The 19,805-nt window shown below is 33.2% G+C and overlaps 2 protein-coding genes and 1 non-coding gene across 3 annotated transcripts; 2 read left to right on the top strand and 1 right to left on the bottom strand.

Moving 5' to 3' along the window:
• The first annotated feature begins 6,233 nt into the window (after window positions 1-6,233).
• Window positions 6,234-7,614, top strand: LOC107462475 (uncharacterized). Its single transcript, XM_016081073.3, has 2 exons — window positions 6,234-6,741; window positions 7,379-7,614. The coding sequence occupies exons 1-2, from the start codon at window positions 6,434-6,436 to the stop codon at window positions 7,434-7,436; spliced, it is 366 nt and encodes a 121-aa protein (XP_015936559.1). The 5' UTR covers window positions 6,234-6,433; the 3' UTR covers window positions 7,437-7,614.
• Window positions 7,615-14,953: 7,339 nt separating this feature from the next.
• TRNAA-UGC (transfer RNA alanine (anticodon UGC)) lies at window positions 14,954-15,026 on the top strand. Its single transcript has one exon. It is a non-coding gene; the product is annotated as a tRNA-Ala (tRNA).
• A 91-nt stretch (window positions 15,027-15,117) lies between these two features.
• On the bottom strand, window positions 15,118-19,440 carry LOC107462447 (organic cation/carnitine transporter 4). Its single transcript, XM_021129471.2, has 2 exons — window positions 19,023-19,440; window positions 15,118-16,443 (listed from the first exon to the last, which is right to left on the bottom strand). Exons 1-2 carry the CDS (start codon window positions 19,378-19,380, stop codon window positions 15,284-15,286), a joined length of 1,518 nt encoding a protein of 505 aa, XP_020985130.1. The 5' UTR covers window positions 19,381-19,440; the 3' UTR covers window positions 15,118-15,283.
• Between the last annotated feature and the right edge of the window lie 365 nt (window positions 19,441-19,805).

Below are 19,805 nucleotides of genomic sequence, written 5' to 3'. Positions count from 1 at the left end.
TGGCACAACTGCAGCAAATTAAGTTGACAATTTTACAGCAGTTGCAAAACCGCCGTTATTTTGGTATGTGGATTGTTTTTTAAAAAAATTGCGACGGTTTTGAACCGTTGCAATTTCATACAAAAGTTTAGAAAAAAAATTTGACTAACTACAATAGTTTATACTATTTTTCTTCATTATAACCTATTTTCTTTACATCATATTTATTAAACTTGAAATATTAACATAAAAAATACTAAATAAACTATTAAATTCATAGATAATTCCAAAACGTTAACTAGAAAAAACATTTATTTGTAATTATTTGCTCAAAAAATATTGGATACAAAACTACTATGCTAAAAAAATTCTATTAGCTGTATCAAAGCTTTTAGTTGATGCTTTGATCAAATTTTAGTAAAGCTTTTAGTTGATGCAGTACCAGGAGCACTTATACCAACACTAAGGTCTCCATCAGTTGTTGGTCATCGACTAGACCTGCAAGTTGTTTCCATCAATCATCCAACGATATAAAGCTAAAGAACTAGTTTAATTAAAAAAAAGTAGAGGTTCCCCCAGTGATTATCAAGTTATGAGATGAAAGTTAGTTATATTACCTGTCACTGTAATCATATCTCACCAATAAAGAAAACATATATACGCCCTTTTAATAGTTTTAACATGCATATCAAACATAAATATATATAAGTTTGATTATCAACTGTATGTGTACTTTTTAATTAAGTAATATTAAATAAGGTGCAACTCTAAGTAGGAAAAACTAACTATTATATATGTGCTCCAACCACAGTATTATTATTATTGTATATATAAGTGACAGTACAGTTCACATATACAACTATCTAGTTGATTATATAACTGTGCAGCTTGCTATTTATTAAGGTGAATATCAACTAAGATTCTGGAAATTAGTACCAGTAATAAAATAATTTACTGCGTTATCCATGGAGCATGCGTAAAAGTTATATCTACAATTCTATATTAAACATTGAATTCCCATTTCCTAGTACTTGATAAAAAGATTCAGGGGCTCACACAAGATTCATGCACTTCTCTCTGAAAACGACATACCATGTTCTTCCCATCAAATTTCAATCACTACAATTATAATAATAATAATAATAATAATGCAAAATTTATTTTTAAGTCCTAGTAGTAGAAAATAATTACTTTTTTTTACCCTATAGACAAGATTTATATATACACCTACTCCTACCAAAAGACAAAAAGCCGAGTCCCAAAATTTTATCAGAAGAAAAGAAAAAGGTGAGACAATATAATGGAATTTAAAAGCATGCTAATTGAAATTCAAATCAATAATTTGATTTGTACATAATAATCCTAAATTTTACTGTTTTAAGTTGGCAAAACAACTTGAATAATAGAACAAATAGATCTGCGAAATAGTTTACCATGAATTTATAGGTTTTTAGATTAAAAATAAATACTAAGTAAATTCTTGAAAAGATTTTGTGCAAGACTTATTGGTTCTTGACAAATGAAATACCTGTCATAGTTGAAAGTACAGGAACACACCTCAAATAATTTATTTCAAATCTCCGAGATATCCGCTCGTCAGAGAATCTACTTCAAGGCAAACAAAAAGAATACATAAATAAGCTTAAGTTAAGACAAATTCAGAACGTTACTCCGAGAATTAGAAGAAACATTGAAAAATGGTAACCAAGATATTACTAAACTGATGAAAGATCTTGAGAATAAAATCATAGAAATTTCAGCATTGAAACAAGAAATAGAAACATTGAAAATAGATAATCAAGATGTTACTAAGCTGGTGAATGATCTAGAAAAGAAAAATGCAGAACTTTCAACAAAGAAGCAAGAATTAGAAGAGGCATTGAAAAATAGTAACCAAGATATTGCTAGACTGACGAAAGATCTAGAAACAACGAAGAAAACATATGATTTACAATGCTCACAGTTGGAAGTAGAAATCAAGGGTGCTAAAGGAGAACTAAAAGAGAAGGCACAAGAATATGAGCATCAGTTGGAATCATTAAGTAATAAGATTAGAGAGAATGAAGCCTCTTATGAGTCTGAATATCAAAAGTGGAACCTAAAAATTATCCAATTTCAATAAATTACAACTTTTCAGCTTAGTTCGATGAAGGTAAAATTACAAATGTGTTAATTTCAGTTATTTATTTATTTATTTACATCATTTCAAATCTTACAACTTAGAAAATTTTCAAAAATCCAGGTCTTGAAATTGTCATGGAAAACTGTTAAGCAGTATGTGCTAAATGAGCTGAAGCAATAAACACAAACATATCAAGACTTATGGGTTCAAAAATTGGGAAAAAATTAAATCCGAATGTTAAATTGGGGAAGAAAATTTTGGACAAAATTAATCGATCAACGTTGTTCAAACCAAAATTCAGAAGGCACAAAGATTGAATTGATGCAAGATTAATTTATCAACAACCACCAAAATTAAATTGGGACAAGGGAGAGGAACATACGATAGAGAGGGGAGTCACTTGCGATCGGCAACGCATAACAGGGCCAGTGGAGAAGGCTGCCGACGATGACACAGGGACGGATGGCTGGGGAGGATGCCGACGACGTCACGGACATGCACGACAGAAGGAGAAGACTCGGACGACCCCTTCCACTTTACCTTCGTGCACGGGAGCTACACGGAGGAGGTAGGAGACTGGTGACCGGGACAAACGATGAAGCGGACATGGCAGCTGGAGCTGACAAAGGAAGAGTCACGACGGCGGGGAAGGAGACCAGTGATTGACTTACCTTGCTTTGCTGGGGTTCTCATATCAAAGACTGAAAGTTTATGACGCATATTAATTTTGTTTGGATTTTTTAGTGAAACAAAACCCCCCCCCAAGGTTATTTGCTGCGGTGAGAGCCCAAAACCACCTCAAGTCATCTCAATTTGAACGGAGCTAAATTATGGAACAAGAACTGCATCAATTCAACCAAATTGTGGCGGTTTGGAAAAACGATCAGCAATTTTCGGCCGCTATGTTCTATTTCTCTTGTAATGATTCCTTCCTATATTTTTTAGGAATTTCTAGTCCTATGCATTCTACTTCTTTTTTTTCCTATTAGCCAACCTACTGTATCTTTGTTCTTGATCACTATAGTTATATCTTCTTCTTTTATGTATGCTTCTTTCAACAAATATTATAACTCCACTTGAATCTCTTTTAATGTAGCATTCCTTAATAAAATTTTATTTGCTATTTCTCCTATTAAACAACATAATCTGTTTTCTTTATCGGTCAAGTATTCGATCTTCCTGTTATATAAAAATTTAAATAAGATTTATGTACAACACAACACCATCATGTCCATTTTCTTTAATAATTATATATGTTGTAATTTATTCATTTCTTTGTTATTTGTATTTTTTTCTCTTTTTCTTCGTTGATATACTAAGCTCTTAATTATTTTTTTTTATCTGTTATCAACACTCGCTACTTTTTTCTCAAACACTCTCATATTGTTAGGGGTTAAGTACAATTTTGGCCAAAAATTTTATTTATCCCTGACCTTTTCTTGCATTTAAATTCATCTCTAAGGTTCAATTTGATTTTAAATTCATCCTTCAGATAGTTATACTCTCGCTTGCTGATCACCAATAAAAGCATCAAGCACTCCTTAGCGATTGTGAACACCGTTGAGCAGCAGATGGCTTACATACTCCACCCATTCAACCAACACAGAAACAATAATGGTTGAATTCCAAACAAAATTACATAACCAAGCCTTACAATCTTAAATTTCACAATTCTTTTACAAAGTGATTCACAATCTCAATTACAAATTCATGAAATTAGTAAAATTATCCAATCAAACAATAACGAGCACTCAATAACAGGATAAAAATTGAGATAAGTTACTAATGAAATCCATGAAACATGAAACAAATTCAATATAGAAATTGAGAGTGCCAAAATATCTTACCAGGGATGAGGGAGACGGTGGACAAAGGCGGGACAACAACCACGACAGAAATGGTGGGCAAAGACAAGGTGAAGAGACGAGTGGTAGAGATGTTGAAAGACAAATATGAGGGTTTCATTGCTGCACATCACACGTTACCACAAAGATGGTGTGCATGGTTGATTTCTGGTTCCTCAACGAGGGTTTTAGTGACAAAACCTACAAGCACTTGTGAAAACGACATCAACACAAACACTGATGAAAACGGCGGCAAAGTTTCGATGGACACCAACAAAACCGTTCCTCACGAGGCAAGAGATCCCCCATACCTTCATCGAACGACTCGAACAAGCCGGTATTCAGGTGGTCGACCTACGATGAAGTGATTGCTGGAAAAGTGTCTGATCGGAAGTGGAAGCAGAAAAAAAGGCGTATAAAGAGAGGATGATCAAGATGGTGTATAAAGAGAGGATGACGGAGCTGAAAATAAAATGACGACACACAAGAATAAAATCGTCTTTAAAAAGATTTTTCTTCAAAAAACGATTTTAAAACCTAGTTGATCCTTAGAAACAAATTCGAATAAAAAAAATTAGAGACGGATAAAATTTTTGACCTATATTTTAGAGGCTAAAATCGTACTTTATTCTATTTTTACATCTTCAAATTATTCATATAATAGCAAAAAATTATCTTGACAGTCATCATCAAATTTATCATCTTAATCAAAACATAGCCAAACGGAAAAGGAGCCACTCTAATTAGATTGGCAAGGTTCAAAGACTTGCCCTTGTTTTATATATATATCTCACTGCTGTTCATCGGTACTTTCACTTCCACTTTTAATCAACAAATACACAATCATAAATATCCATAAAATTTATCTCCAAAAATATCTCATGATTTTCTTAAGTTTTCGAATTTGTAAAATGAAAAACATATGAGCATTAAAATTATTCTATGCCTACTGCCTAGGCTATGGCCTATGGGGCTTGTGGGGAGAGAGCAGTTTATTTAAGCCAAAAAAGCCAAAATAACATATTATCGGATATACATACAAAATAAAGGGACCCAAAACCGGACAACGGCGGCTTCAGGAATCAATCTCTTTATACATTTCAGGATAGGGCTCTTTGGCAAATGGCGATTTGCTATAGCCTTAACGGATTATTATTATTCTTTGTTTAATTCCATCATCATCATCCACTCATTTCTTTAACCAGAAGAATTACACAATGAATGAACTTTTATTTAGATGGCAATGTGAAAATAAATAAAGAAATTTATTGAAAAAGTTTCAAATTTGATTTTTGAGTCCGAAGGAAGACGTTGGAATGTCTTTTCGAATTTTCGCTAATGACTCTTAGGTCTTTTTAGTACGATGAAAATTCAAATATAAATATTTTCATATAAAATGAATAATTAAAATATATTAAATAATTTAATATATTTAATTAAATTATTATTTAATTATTTTAACTATTCATTTTATAAATTTTTTTTAATTGTTTGTATAAGTCTTCATGAAAAATTAATTATTTGCGAATACCATCTACTCATCTCACATAAGATTAAATATTTTCGGTAGACAATATTAAAATATTAAGTTATATCACGTATATACCAAAATCAGTTACTAAAATCAGCAACTAATATAAAATATATATTAGAATATAAATATATATTAAAAATAAATTAAATTATACATGTATTTATACACAAATACGTTAGTGGTTGATTTTAGTGGCTAATTTTAGTGTATAAATAATATTTTTATAAAATATTATATTAAAAACTATTTTGAAGTCAATACTTAAAAAATAATTGTCTAATTTTATCTTGTGGTATTAAATATACATGAATAGATTTTAATATTAACACAAAATTAAATGATTCTTCTAATACCGTGTATATATAAAAAGCTTTTTTTCTTATCAACAAGTAATCATAATTACTATTTAATTATTCATTTAACATATAAAACTAAAAATATTTTAGGGAAGGTGTTGGCAAATCAAAATCCCGCTCAGCACGTGGGCTCATGGCCCATAAAAGCCCCCACATTGAAGCCCCACAGTGGGCCCAGTTCAATGCTCAACACAACACAAACCCAAAACACCACTAACCACTAACCAGTAACTACCACGACGCGAGATGGTACCGGCACTTGAAAGTAATGGCACAACCCGTAATTAACACCATAACCAAAGGGTAAATTCTCAGCATGCAACGGATAACGACGAATCTCATCCCCTCGGACAGTTATGTTCATTATTAAGCGCCTGTTATAAAGTCCCAAATTCAGTCGCTCACAAGTCACAACTCACAACACAGAAACATAGTCATACGTAGCTATATGCTAAACAGAATAAATAGGAACCTGTTTTTGTTTTTTCTTTTAATTTTTTCCACTAAAAATTCTATAGCATTAGGAACCTACCATTATTAGTTCCTTTTCCTGTTTCTTTTTCTTGGATTATATATATTTTTATTTTTAATTTTTTCAATGAGGTTTTTGTTGGACTTTGTTTATTGCTGCGGCACTTCGAATCTTAGATCCGAGGATTCTGGTTACTCTACGAAACCGTTGGTTCCGCCGCCGTCGCAGAATTTTCGCCGCAAAAAGCGAGGGGCGCCGGATTGGCGACCCTCGCTAGGATCGATTTCCGAGGACGGCGCGGCGGCTACGCGCGAGATGGGAGGGCCGGGGGCTGGAAGGGATGTTAGGAGGAGGAGTGGCGGTGGCGCCGCTGTGGCTCCGGCAGTGAGGGTTCAGCGGCGTTATTACAGTGACGATGGAGATTATGATTACAGGTAAGTGGAGAAAAAATATTATTAAATTAATTATTTACTATTATTCATCAATCACTATGACTAAAAGGGTAACTGAACAAAATTATTGAAGGTTTGAATTTAAGTTATTTCTTCTTTATACAAACATTTAAGAGTCTTACAAATGTATCTACAGTTCCACACGATTGAAAAGAAATGGAAAATTAACTACTTCTTAACAGTAATTCATAAAACTTGAATTTAAAAGAAAAAATAAAATGGGTATTTTTTCTTTAAAAAAAAAAAAGTTATGAAGTGAAAAAAAAAAGGGAAAAAACAATTATCATATATTACTGGGAAAAAAAAAGTCAGCACCAATCATCGTTTTTAGTATTTTATTTTATTTTATACGTTAAAGAAAAATTAGGAGCTGAAGGAATAGTTTACGTGAGTATTTGATCCACCTAGCTATTGGGTTATTGTTAGGCCACAGGGTAAAAGGATTAGATTAGTTTGCTTGTAAGTTTAGCATTGTGGAATTTGGGGCGGAAAATTGGAACATTAATTGGAACATTTTGTATGTTCACTTCTACCCTGTTTGAATTTGGTTTATGTTGGCAACTTGGCATATGGCTCATAATTCAATCTCGGTTCTAATGTTATTTTGTGTAATTCGCAGACGAAACACCATGCCCACGATTATGCCAGCATTCTCTCCAACGCCATTCATGTTCTGATGGACAATTCATAAACAATTGTATCTATTGTATTGAGAAGTATATATTGATATATATGGTCTAGGAGTAAATAGCTAGAAACTAAAAATGTTTAGAAAAATGATGTATTTATGAATGGTTATTGTATGATGTGAATGAAAATACGTTTTTATGTATAACACAAAATGTTGTATTCGTACATCTAAGGGCAAAATGGCCTGAATAAGCAGGGATTTTATGTCGAGACTTAAGGTTGAAGGTGGTCTAGGTTTTAAAGACATAAGAATTTAAAATCTAGCATTCCTAGCTAGTTAAACAATGCTGAAAAATATCAACACAATCTCAGTCCTTATTAGCAGAATGCTAAAAAAAAAATATTATCGGTAAAGTAATGTTTTAAATGCAGAATCAGGGAATGCACCTTTTTAGGGTTGAAAGAATTTGCTGGAAGGTCGAAAAGTACTAGAAAAAGGTTTGTATTGAAATGTTGGTACTGGTGACTCCATCAACCTGTTCCGAGACCCGTGGCTTGGCCCGAATTAGGGGTGCACATGGGTCGGGTGAAGCCGGGTTTGATGTGACTCAGATTCGGTCCGAAATATACACCGGGTCTATTTATTAGACTCGAACCCGACCCTAGACCCGATGAAACGAATACACTTTCGGGTCACAATTATACCGGGTGAAAACCGGGCCGTTAATATTACATTACGTTGATACCTTCTTGTAAACTAGCATGTAAAAATATCCAAATTTCCAAGGCTCCAACCATTAGTTAACATGGTAAAATTCACTTAGAAAAATATAACAAGAACCAACCATTCTTCAAAATTAAAGCATAACTACAATCAATATTAAAGCATAACCACAATCAATCCTAATATTGTCTAATAATACCAAATATTTAAATCAATACAAATAACACAATCTTATGTATTAGTCTAAAATCTTATGCATTCTAAACATAAAACATTAACTTATAGGCTTATAATGACTAATAACACAAAATATTAAGGTTTACAATACTTAAATTCCACGTAAGAATAGTCATGATCCATCACTAATAACACAAAATATTAATTGTGTATGATGACCGGGCCATCGGGCCGACTTCGGGTGACCCGAGCTATGGCCCGGACCCGACCCGAAATAATGACCGGGTCTATTTTTGAGACCCGTACCCGACCCTAAACCCGATGAAATCACTCCAAATTAGTTCCTAAAGTATTCGGGACCGGACCGGGCCTTCGGGCCGGGCCGGGTCTGTGCACCCCTAGCCCGAATCAGCCTTTTTTTTCCTCCTAACCTCGGAATCAGAGATCTAATAAGGCCAGATAACACATAAAATCGGGAATTTATTCAGCAGCACTTTTCAACAGTAGTAGCATAGATGATTTTATCAATAAACATAACCAATTGAGAATATCAACTCTACTGGACAAAAATAAAGAGTAGGAAGTACAAAGTGAGTTCAGGCTACCAGATTGCTTACCTTTTCTTGCACCTTTCAATTGAGTTTTCTCGAATTCGATGAAGCATAAAGAGACCTGGAGAGACTTGTGGAAGCTTCCCCTGCAGCCAAAAATTAAAATCTTTCTTTGGAAGAGCCTCCATGAAAAGCTGCATGTGCTCCAAAAACCTCCACCGCCGCATCCAAACAATCTCCCCTATTTGCCGCCATTGTAATCAGCCCAGGAAACCATTAATCATTGTCTCTTTGAATGTGTGAAGACTAATGAGACATGGAAAAGAAGCACCGTACCTAGAAATGTTATATGCAATGGCTCGACCTCCTTCTGGCAAAGCTGGTCTCGTGCAACATCGCTCTTCAAGAGCAATCATCTTAACAAGCGAACCTTTATGGAGTGGGAAATTTGAAGCTGGAAAATGCGAAAAGCTCGCAACATGTTCATCTTCGAGCAGGAATCCATAACTGCGGAGCAGTCCCTGATGTCATGTGGAAAGCTATTGGCAATTCTTCCTTCAAATCCTTAATCGAATTCGAAGCTCTTTCCCCTTCTTCTAGTTCTATTAATTTCACCTCTCTCATACCACATTTAGTTTTTTATTGGTATACCTTTTGGGAGATCCCTTTTTTCTAGTAATATGTTGTGTTCACATCTAATGGGAAAAACAAAACAAAATCCACTAATAGATAGATCGTTTGTCAACCGATTCAATTGATCGACTAATTATTGCACAGAACGTCTATAAACTAAATTGGCCAACCTCTGGTTTGCGCTATTCGACCGATCCCAAGTGTTCGTTGGGGATTATTGACAAACAATTATCAATCGCCTGCTTGACCCCGTGAATAACCAACCTATTTCCTTTTTTGTGATAAATGATTAGCCAAAAAACACCCGCAAAAAAAAAAAAACAATTTGAAAATAGTAACAACAACCATCTCCCTCCTAATGAGATCTTCCCCCCTAGTCCTAAGAATCAAGACTTAGAGCTATCCTTCATTAAAGACGAAGGCACTCAAGATGTAATGCGTGTTGCTGCTGACTCACAGAGAGACGCCGATTGAAAAGTCGCCGGAGATAAGAGACCGCCATTGAAACCCCATTAAATCTTCTATGATTCTGGGCTATTGGAAGGGCTCTACAACACGAGGCTCCTCCACCAGAACGTCCTTCAGCATAGAAAGCTGTCTGAAGCGGAAAAGAAGCTACCAGGATAGATACGCTGCACGACCTGCTACCTAAAATGGCACATGAGCTCCATTAGGACCACTACCACCTCTGTTTGCCACGAAGGTAGTTTGGAGACCTCATTGCTGGAGCTATAACCGTGGATATTGAAGATGCCGACGCCGACTCTGATGAACAATATGCTCCTGCGCTTGAAACCCTTTCCTGGTTGATGATATGTGATACATGGGGAGGGGGTTGCTGCCCCAAGGGTTTAGCAAACTGGATTTGTCGAATTGGCTTGATAACCGACAGATGAGACTCATTAGCTATAGGGCCGTCATTCATCATATGAATCTACATGATATTGTCTGGGTATGCATATTGTAATTGGTTTGCCTACGTGAATAATTATGTCTAATTGCTAATTGCTCTACTTGATATAACTGCTTGATTGTGTTTGAACCTTCTTACTTGTGTTTGTGACTGAAAATTGGTTGGATTGTCATGGATTGACTGTTGATTGAAATGTTTGGGCCTATGGCCGTGATTGATTATGTCATGGGCCAAAGGCTGTGAACAGTTTGTGTTTTTAGTTTAGTAAAGTATGAAAAACTAAACTGGTTCAGCATAAACTTAATGAATCTATGCTTGGAACAGTTTGGTCATTCATACTGTCTAGAAAAAACTCTTTTAAAAAGGTTTGGATTTTTGGAGAATTAGTGGATTTCTCTTTTAAAAAGGATTTTGAATTTTGAATGTGGATCTATGGTTTTGAAAAGATACATAAGGCGGGTAACAATCACTGTACTTTAAAAACAGTTTTTATTTTCACGTATCCTATTATAATAATTCTGTGACCCTATAGTGAGAACCCTTTTGAGGACAATGTTCTCACTCCCCTACAGGTGTTTCTTTTTCAGGATATGGATGAAGAAGTCACGAAAAGTTTATTCTGTTTTCTGTTTATATGATGTATTGTAATAGTTACTTTTCTCTCGCCTTTATCCTTACAAGTTCTTATAAGAGGGATAGGAACTCAATTATGTAATGCCTGTAAAAATATTTGAGTATATATATTTACATGTATTCTCTATGAGTATTGCAATTTGCAATGTAAGTATGGATGTAAGTTTTTGAAAAATACGGTTTAAAATTTTAAACATGCTCATATTTTAGTATTAAATATTATAAGAGTGGTCGTGATACCCGAGCTATCAGAGTGGCGCAGCCGGAAGCGTATCATTTTGATAGTTAGGGTGTTACATTATGGTATCAGAGCAGTCTTTCTTGTAGAGCTTGAGGAATTGACAGACTATGCTTCAATTGCATACTCTGGACATCTGTCATGTAGTAGGTCTTGTTCCGATAATGAGAATTAGAGCTTTATGCACATGACAGTCTATTGATAATGCCATTAGTTTTGCATTGCATAATTCCTGGTATTGAGTTTGGCCGGCTTAATAGCTAGTGGATTATGTATATGAAAACATTCATCGGTTATCATAGACGATATACGAGTTATAGATAACGCGAATCATGGATTTTGGAAATGTTAGAGACTATTTCTCAAGGTTACTCGATTATGTGTCTTGAATTCTATTGGAATCATGTGACTTGTTCTTTCCTAGTCTATCTTGAAGTTCTTGTTGCCTTTTCTTTTGAATAGTAGTTTGATTTTTTCAAACTTATTCCTCTGTTCATATACATTCTTGTTTGATCCTAACTGCATATGTCTGCTTAAAATCCTTAGTGTATTTTCCTTCTCTGTTTAGGCACTTCCTCTTGAGTCATGTATTCTTTGATATATATTTGAACCTATTTTGATGTAGTATACCTTTTTAAATTCTTATTCCGAGTCCTTTGTAAGCAAATTGTGATTTAGTTTTCCTCTTATTTAACGATAATTATAACCATTCTTCAAATCTTAACAAAATCGCTTTTGATTTGATATACACTTCTCTATATAAACTTTGAAAGTTCCATAAATAGTTTAAAACTAATTGTTTTCAATACCTCACCTGTTCCTTTTCTGATTTATGAAAATATATTTACTTTAAATACAACTTGATTTCCTAACAACTTTATTACAGTTTTTACGAATATCTTTATTTGATTATGTATTTAGGAATTCTTCAAAAGAAAGATTTTTGCCTCTTTTCCATTGATTTTCATTTGACAAACTTCACTTAATTTATTTTTAATTTGAATTTGGTTTAGTATAACACATTGTCTATGCAATTATTGTTTTTTTTTAAAGTATTGGGCTCATATCCTTCCTTTTAAGAACTGGCCAATTCCTATTTAAGCGTTTCACTTCTTTGAATAATATACTTGGTTCTGTTTTTAATTATTCTTTTACTGTTATAAACATCACCATTAGTCTTAGATTTTCTTTTCTTGTGAATCTCATACTCGTTCGAGTCATCCCGAATTTATTTCAGTCTACTGTACCGTTTGTCCTCTTATTTGTCTTTGTTTAGTCAAAGGTTATTTTTCGAAAATTCACTATTGATCGAGTTGTCTTTTCTTACGAGTTTTGTATTTTTTTGGATCGATTGAAAGCTTGTTTGATGTCTCATGCCTCATAAATCTTGTTTGAACTCCCTTGATTTAAGATCCTTTTTCATATAACTTGATTTCTTTTTCAGTACATCTTAATATTCTTGAATGTCCCTAGGTGATGGCGATTTCAAGTATATTCTTGATGTTTTGATGTGAATTTTTAAAACAAGTTTTGGATTTCCTTCTTAAGATATTTTAAATCAAATTTTGTCGCTTAATTGCATCCATAGCTATTCTTTAAACTTGACAAAATTGTTTTAAAGTTGGCATGCACTATTTTAAATGAAGTTTTGAAAAGCTTCCTTAATTAGTGGGAACCTATCTGTTTATAATGCACTACTTATTTTCTTTACTGACCTATAAGCAAATTTTACTTCGAAATTTCTTTTCTAAATGGAGTTTGAATATGAATTTTGAAAGTTTGTGTAGTTTAAAACTTTATTCCAGACTTTCCTTTTCCAACAAAATTTGACTCCTTCCAACTTTGCCGCGATTCCATTGCACAATCTTATCTAATTGAGCACCTACATGTCTTTCAAGAATGGTGAGACATTATTTTAGCCTTAACACAATTGATTTTCATTTTTTTTCAAACCTCACCTATTCTGTCTTTTACTTGAAAACCGTTTGGATGAAATGCAATTAAATTTTCTTTTGACTTCCTTTGGTAAAATGCGAGTTACATATCTTTTCTTTTAGAACATGAGGTGGTCTTCCTTAAATTTTTCATTCTTTATATTCAAGTGTTTTAGAAGGTGTTCTTAATAATAAATTTTTAAATTTTTAATCCTTCCATGATTTTATACTTCTTTAACTCAACTTGATTTTGTTTCAAACTACCACACTGATATTCCTTTTGTTGTTCTATTGCTCTTCTCTGATTCGGAGGTCGTTCCTGAGGTTGCCAAATTAATTTTTCTTTTCGACACTCTTTATTTCTTGTACATCCTTTATTACTTGTGATCCCAACAATTCTTTCAAATTCTTGTGGATATTGTCTTTGACGCTTGTCCTTTTTCTAAGGTTTAGTACCCTTCTAATTAAACTCGAGATTTGTTTTAATATCACGTGCGACCTTTAGATATAATAAGTGATATGCTAGTTTTTTATATTTTTATTAAATGTACAAATTAGTTATTTAATTTTTTATTAATTTAATAATTTATTTTTATACAATATTAAATATTAAATAAATTACTATCTCAAAATAATTAATTATATTCATATAGATTTACCATTAAAAAATAAGACTATAAAAGATTAATAGATAATCTATTATTCATTATAATTTTTTTAATTCAATTAGAACGTACTCAGTATTAAACAAAAGAATTCAATAAATACACTTATTTAATCTTAAATTGTAAAACTAAATTGATCATATTTTTATTAGTTCTTTTTTTACTGCTTCTAGCACTGTTTGCTGTATTTTGATATTTTAGTTGAACTTAAAAGACCTCATCTTATCTTTATACTTATATTAAAAAATGATGTTATTTTTATATTAAAATTAATTAATAAAATTTTATTTAAAAATTGATCATATTAAAAGTTTTATTTTAACTTTTTCAAAAAGATGTTTGTATAAGCGGATTAAAAAATAAAAGACCTCACAACAACACTTGATAGCAATAAAGAGAGGAGTTGACATGTTAGAAAACTAATGGTAGAAGAATGAGGAGAAAAAGAAAATCAGTGCATGAAATTGATGGTAGAAGAGGGAGGAGAAAAATAATCAGTGCATGGAATTGATAGTAGAAGAGGGAGAAAAAAAATCAACGCATAAAAAGAGGAGTTGGAAAGATTCGAATGTTAAACTTAAAACTGAAAATCCGGTATTTTGAAATGAAAATGTTTTCAAAGATGATAACTGAAAATTTTGAAAAAAAAAAGTGGTTTCAACTTTGTTTTATTTTTTTAAAAAAAATATTTTCATTAAAAACATTTCAAAATATTAAATCAATTATATTTTCATGCCTTGTTTTTATTTTCATTAAATGCTCAAACCAATCAACACCTTAATGTCCCATCTTATTTCACAACCAAAAAAAAAAGATTGAAAACATTTTAAATATATTATAGTTCTAACAAGTATTTCAATTTTGTTAGTCATTAATCTCAATCATAAAATTAATTTTAAACATTAATTTCAATTGTAAATTATATACATGATTGAGATCAATATCTAAAAGTATTGAACACCAAAAACTATGATATATTTGAAACGTTTCCTAAAAGATTATCTAGCCATACTAGCTCTTTCGAGCATTTTGGGCTTAAGGATGATCCTAAAAAATATTAAACAAATTTGTATTATTGACAAGAATCTTCCAACCCGGGGATGTAGCTCAAATGGTAGAGCGCTCGCTTTGCATGCGAGAGGCACGGGGTTCGATCCCCCGCATCTCCACAAAGTTTAATTATTATTTATGCATGACCGACCATAATCTCTGATACTTTATACTTCATTTTGGCTGATGTTTCTTTTCTATCATATAATATAAACAATACAAAGGCATGTACATTACAGACATAAAAAGTGACAAAAAAAAGTTACTTGCACTGTCTTTTTATTACATGAATACCGGGTAATTGGCTGCTCATCATGGCACCAATTAGGTTGTAAGCAATAATATTTGTTCCATGACTTAAACAACATTTTTACAATCACACACTTGCTGCCACCAATCCAGCAAATGTATCATATAATGGCTGGTTATGAGTCTCCGGCAAAAGAAATGCAAATGCTCCACCCACTATCCCGCTTACCGCAAACACTGCAAACGGCAACCACCCTCCCAAAACCACCACAATCGGCGCCAATATCGCCCCCATTTCCGCCGCTTGATTAGTACACCCTAGCGCCGCGTTTCTCACTACCGTCGGAAACAACTCTGCCGTGTATATAAACAACAAATTATAAGTCCCAGCCATTCCAAATACACCCAAAATACCACACACCATTCTCACAATCTTCCAAATCCCAACATTCTTCGTCAAACTACCCAACAAGCAAAAGAATCCACTAAACCACATTGTTCCTATCGTTAACGGCTTCCTTCCGTACCTTTCTAATAACACCGCCGTTATTCCAAACGCCGGCATCTCGGCGATCGCATTCAACGCTACGTTCATGTAAAGGTTGGTTTTCAAATTAACCACATTTAAGCTTATACCATAGTAAACCAAAGACCCTACAAAGTTGAGAACTATTGCAACGAGTAACCTTGTTCTTGTCATTGGGAATCGAATCACGTCCACGATGGATCCAATTTGTGCAACTTTGTCCTCCATCAGAAATTCTTCTTCTTCTTCTTCATCATTAGTTGATGATTCTTCCTCAAGTGCGAGGAAAACCCCACTGGGGAGATGCCTCCCATTCGAGGAAGCAATCAATGCCATTATCTGTGTGGCCTCGGTTATTCTTCCTCGAACGAGGTACCATCTCGGGGACTCGGACAGGAAAGGAATGACAATGAAGACATACAAGAGAGAGGGGATGGAGGCGGCGATGTAGAGGTGGCGCCACATCTGGAAAATGTAGGCAACAAGTGAGACGAGTGCGATTCCAGATGAGAAGAAGTAGAAGGTTGACATGCCGGCAGAGCCACGCTTGGTGGGACCGATTGGCTCGGTGGCAAGAACGAAGGCGCAGAGACCCACGCCACCGGAGCTGAAACCGGTGAGGAAGCGAAGGATGGTGTAGATCCAATAGTTAGGAGAAAATGCTGTTATGCAACCAAAGATGCCGTTTAGAGCACATGCCACTGTGAGTGAACCTTTTCTTCCTAGAAATGAATCCGAAAGGTGACCAAATATTCCAGCTCCTGAAAATTATTACTCTATCGATGTATCATGTTTACATACATTTACTTTACCATACATGTTATGATAAACGAATAATCTCTCATCAATAATCACTACCAAAAAGAAATGTATATCTTCTCATGCACCACACACACTACATGGATTTATTTTTTCTCCTGTGAGACTTGAACCTGGATGTGATAATTGGGAGACATATAATATGCCACTAAACAAGGCTGGTTCTATGGTGGTGAAAGTATATTTGGATTTTGGTGGTCTAAATAGAATCTTTCATCTTAACCATTAAAAAATAGTGATGAATGGTTTAGATTAAATAATTATTATATATTAAAAATTATAATAATATAAATTAATTATTCAACATTTGTAAAATTTTTATTTTACTTTTTTATTCTTTTTTTCTCAACTTATTCCCTCTTTGTCCTATCATCCACTTTACTATCTTTCTCTTTTCATAGAAAATGATATTTGATTATTATTTTTCTCCAATTAATGTGATCTTTGAAGTAAAAATAAAAGCTCCTATAAAAAACAACACGCATCACCTGCTACCTATCATGAGTATGAAGCATTCATAGCATTTTTGACCAAGTGAACTCGTCGTTTATTGAAGTTTAGTCTAAAACACAACATATTGGATCTGTGAAGTGCAACTGGCGGCAAGACATTGAAGTTGTATATTAGTTACCATTTAACAAGGCATACAACCCAGTCATCAAAGATTAGTTCAGTTTGGTGTTAAAAATGGTATAAAGATTAATTATTACTTTTTACCACTATTTTATCCCAAACCAGTTTATGAAATCTATGATTGTGGAGCCTTAGATCGGAGCCAAGGAACCTTGTCCTAACAACATGAAAAGGAAAAAACAATAATTATTAATAATATTGTTAATAATGTTGGTTGTAACTTATAAGTATTGTGGTGATTGCTATTGTTAGAAAGAAAGATAAAGATACAGCAAGTGGCTTGATGGTGGTTATTATTATGAAGAAAAACAAGAGTAAGAAGATGATGGTACTTAAGTAATTTACCATGTTATTTTTTAATTTTTTTATTTAGACCACTAAAATCCTTAATATACCTTTCGCCACCTAAGACAAAGCCCACTATAAAACAAAACCTCCAACCACAGTTACTATTAAAATTTCTGATATCCAAATAGAAGAATTAGTGACAAAACCAATAAACACAAAATATCTAAATATGCTTAGGGCCTATTTTCTCATGTTTTTGTCCATACAGTTTCACTTTTTAGCTTATACCATCGCTATCACCAATTCACCATAATCATCTCCTTCATCGTTACCTTTATTTTGAATTTTAAAAATATTATTTATACATTAAAATTAATTATATATATTTTATAAGCTTGGGGCCTCGCCTTCCATGCCAATCTCGTGGTTCACTCCTATTCTTGCGTTAGTCAAAATTTCCTTTTTGAAGATATATAGATTCATCAGAACATGTTACATGTGGCGTCAATGCAATCTACATATAGTGATTAAATAAATAACCTTATCAAACCAAACACCACCTACTCATTATCCTTTATAAGCTCATTAATAAATTATTTCATTAATTAATTTAGTTTAAACATGTACGACTAATTTATATCCCTTTATTTGACCTTTCTATATATTCCTTCAACACACATAATTCTCTCTCTCCTTTTCATCTATGTCTCCTCCTCCTCCTCCTCTTCTTCTTCACTTTACCTTTTTCTCTTCATCAGATTTCTTGATTGATTAGTCTTCTTCTTCTTGTTGGTGCATAACGGTCTAGCATAGCTTCTTCTATGGCGGTTTTACCTGGAAGTTCCTCCAGCTTAGAATTGACCATATCTGTGCCAGGCTTTGCCTCTTCACCACCTCTACTTCCATCATCATCTGGTAAACAAGCATCACCATATTCATTTCTTGCTTCTTTAATCTTTATATATCTTCTTCCTTCCTTTCTAGTGATCTTCATTCTTGATCGATACCTATATCATGCTAACTTCCTTTATTTATATGTATATACTATCATTTACATAATTAGAATTTGTTTCCCGTTCAAAATAAAATTAACTATTGGCCCCTTTCATAAATAAATAGAGTATTTAAATTTCTTGGCTTTCTTTATGAGTTTTGTTTTCCAATTTAAAAGTTAAAATCATAGTATGTACACCCCATCCAGGTGGCCAAGTTCTACTTTAATTTTTTTTTTTCACTTTTATGTATATAATAATATGGTTGGATCATATGATAACACCATATTTTACACTCTTTTTCGTGATTAATATCTTGGATCATGGTTATGATGATAAGATAATATAACAATTTTTACTTTTCATCAGTCGGTAAAATTAATTAAATTGGGAAGCACATATACATAACAATAAATAAAAAATCAGTCAAAACAGTTTAAAATTGTATTATTTAATATTTATTATTTATCGTTATAATAAGTATACAATTTTAATATAATAAATATGTAATTACGAATATTATGTATATAAAATTATAAATATTATATTATCATAAAATTTTCACGCTTTAGAAAAAGCTTAAAAGAATAATAAGAGAGAGAACAAACCTATCATGCAGCCAGCAAAGAAAATGGACTGGACAAGACCAACCTTGAACTTATCGCCGCAAATCAGTCCCCACTCCGACACGGTGGAGCCGCTGCGTCCTCCAACCCATTCCCACTCCCCCGGACTCAGTTCGCACACACTTCCACCGCCCTCGCAATCTCTGCCAACACACCGCCACTCCGGAATGCGGTCGGCGAACGGCATCACCATTATGTGGAAGGCGTAGAAGGTCCAAGCAAGGTTTGTGAGAACGAAGTGCTTCAGCTGCCACTTCCCGAACTCGCCACAGTGCTTCTGAAGCATCTCGTCGATGCTCAGCTTTTCCACCACCGCCTCACTATTCTTCTCCGCCGACATTTTTGCAGTAGCTTGTAATTGCTTCTCTCTATATGTGCCTTTCCTCTTCTGTTTATTTCTTGCGTCTTATATATATATATATATATATAGATCAAACTTTATTTTTCATAGTCATAATAAGTCTATTTTATATTAATCAATTAAAAAATATAAAGAATGAATGTCAGTTCATTTATTCAATGTATATAAATAACGGTGATAATAATTAAATATGTGTCACCTTTAAATTAAAAAAGAAAAATATTAGGACACTAATATATTTTATTAACATTAGTTAATATTTAAAGTCAACACTCTATTATTTTTAATTATTAAAATTTATAATTTATAATTTAAAATTTAAAATTTAATTTGTGTTTGAATTAAAGTTTATAAACAAAAATTTGTATAAAATTAATTTTACAAAATTGATTTTAGTCAAAAGT

This window comes from Arachis duranensis, chromosome 8 (genome assembly GCF_000817695.3).
Source record: "Arachis duranensis cultivar V14167 chromosome 8, aradu.V14167.gnm2.J7QH, whole genome shotgun sequence".
Lineage (NCBI taxonomy): Eukaryota > Viridiplantae > Streptophyta > Magnoliopsida > Fabales > Fabaceae > Arachis > Arachis duranensis.
The sequence above is the reverse complement of the archived record's forward strand: the minus strand, read 5'-3'. Positions and strand labels throughout refer to the sequence as shown.

What these genes read in the sequence shown, in the direction of transcription:
- LOC107462475 (XM_016081073.3), top strand. Translation starts at nt 6,434, where the DNA reads ATGAGGTTTTTGTTGGACTTTGTTTATTGCTGCGGCACTTCGAATCTT. An exon ending in GATGGAGATTATGATTACAG is followed by an intron (nt 6,742 to 7,378) that starts GTAAGTGGAGAA and finishes TGTAATTCGCAG; the next exon opens with ACGAAACACCATGCCCACGA.
- LOC107462447 (XM_021129471.2), bottom strand. Translation starts at nt 19,380, where the DNA reads ATGTCGGCGGAGAAGAATAGTGAGGCGGTGGTGGAAAAGCTGAGCATC. An exon ending in CTTTGCTGGCTGCATGATAG is followed by an intron (nt 16,444 to 19,022) that starts GTTTGTTCTCTC and finishes AATAATTTTCAG; the next exon opens with GAGCTGGAATATTTGGTCAC.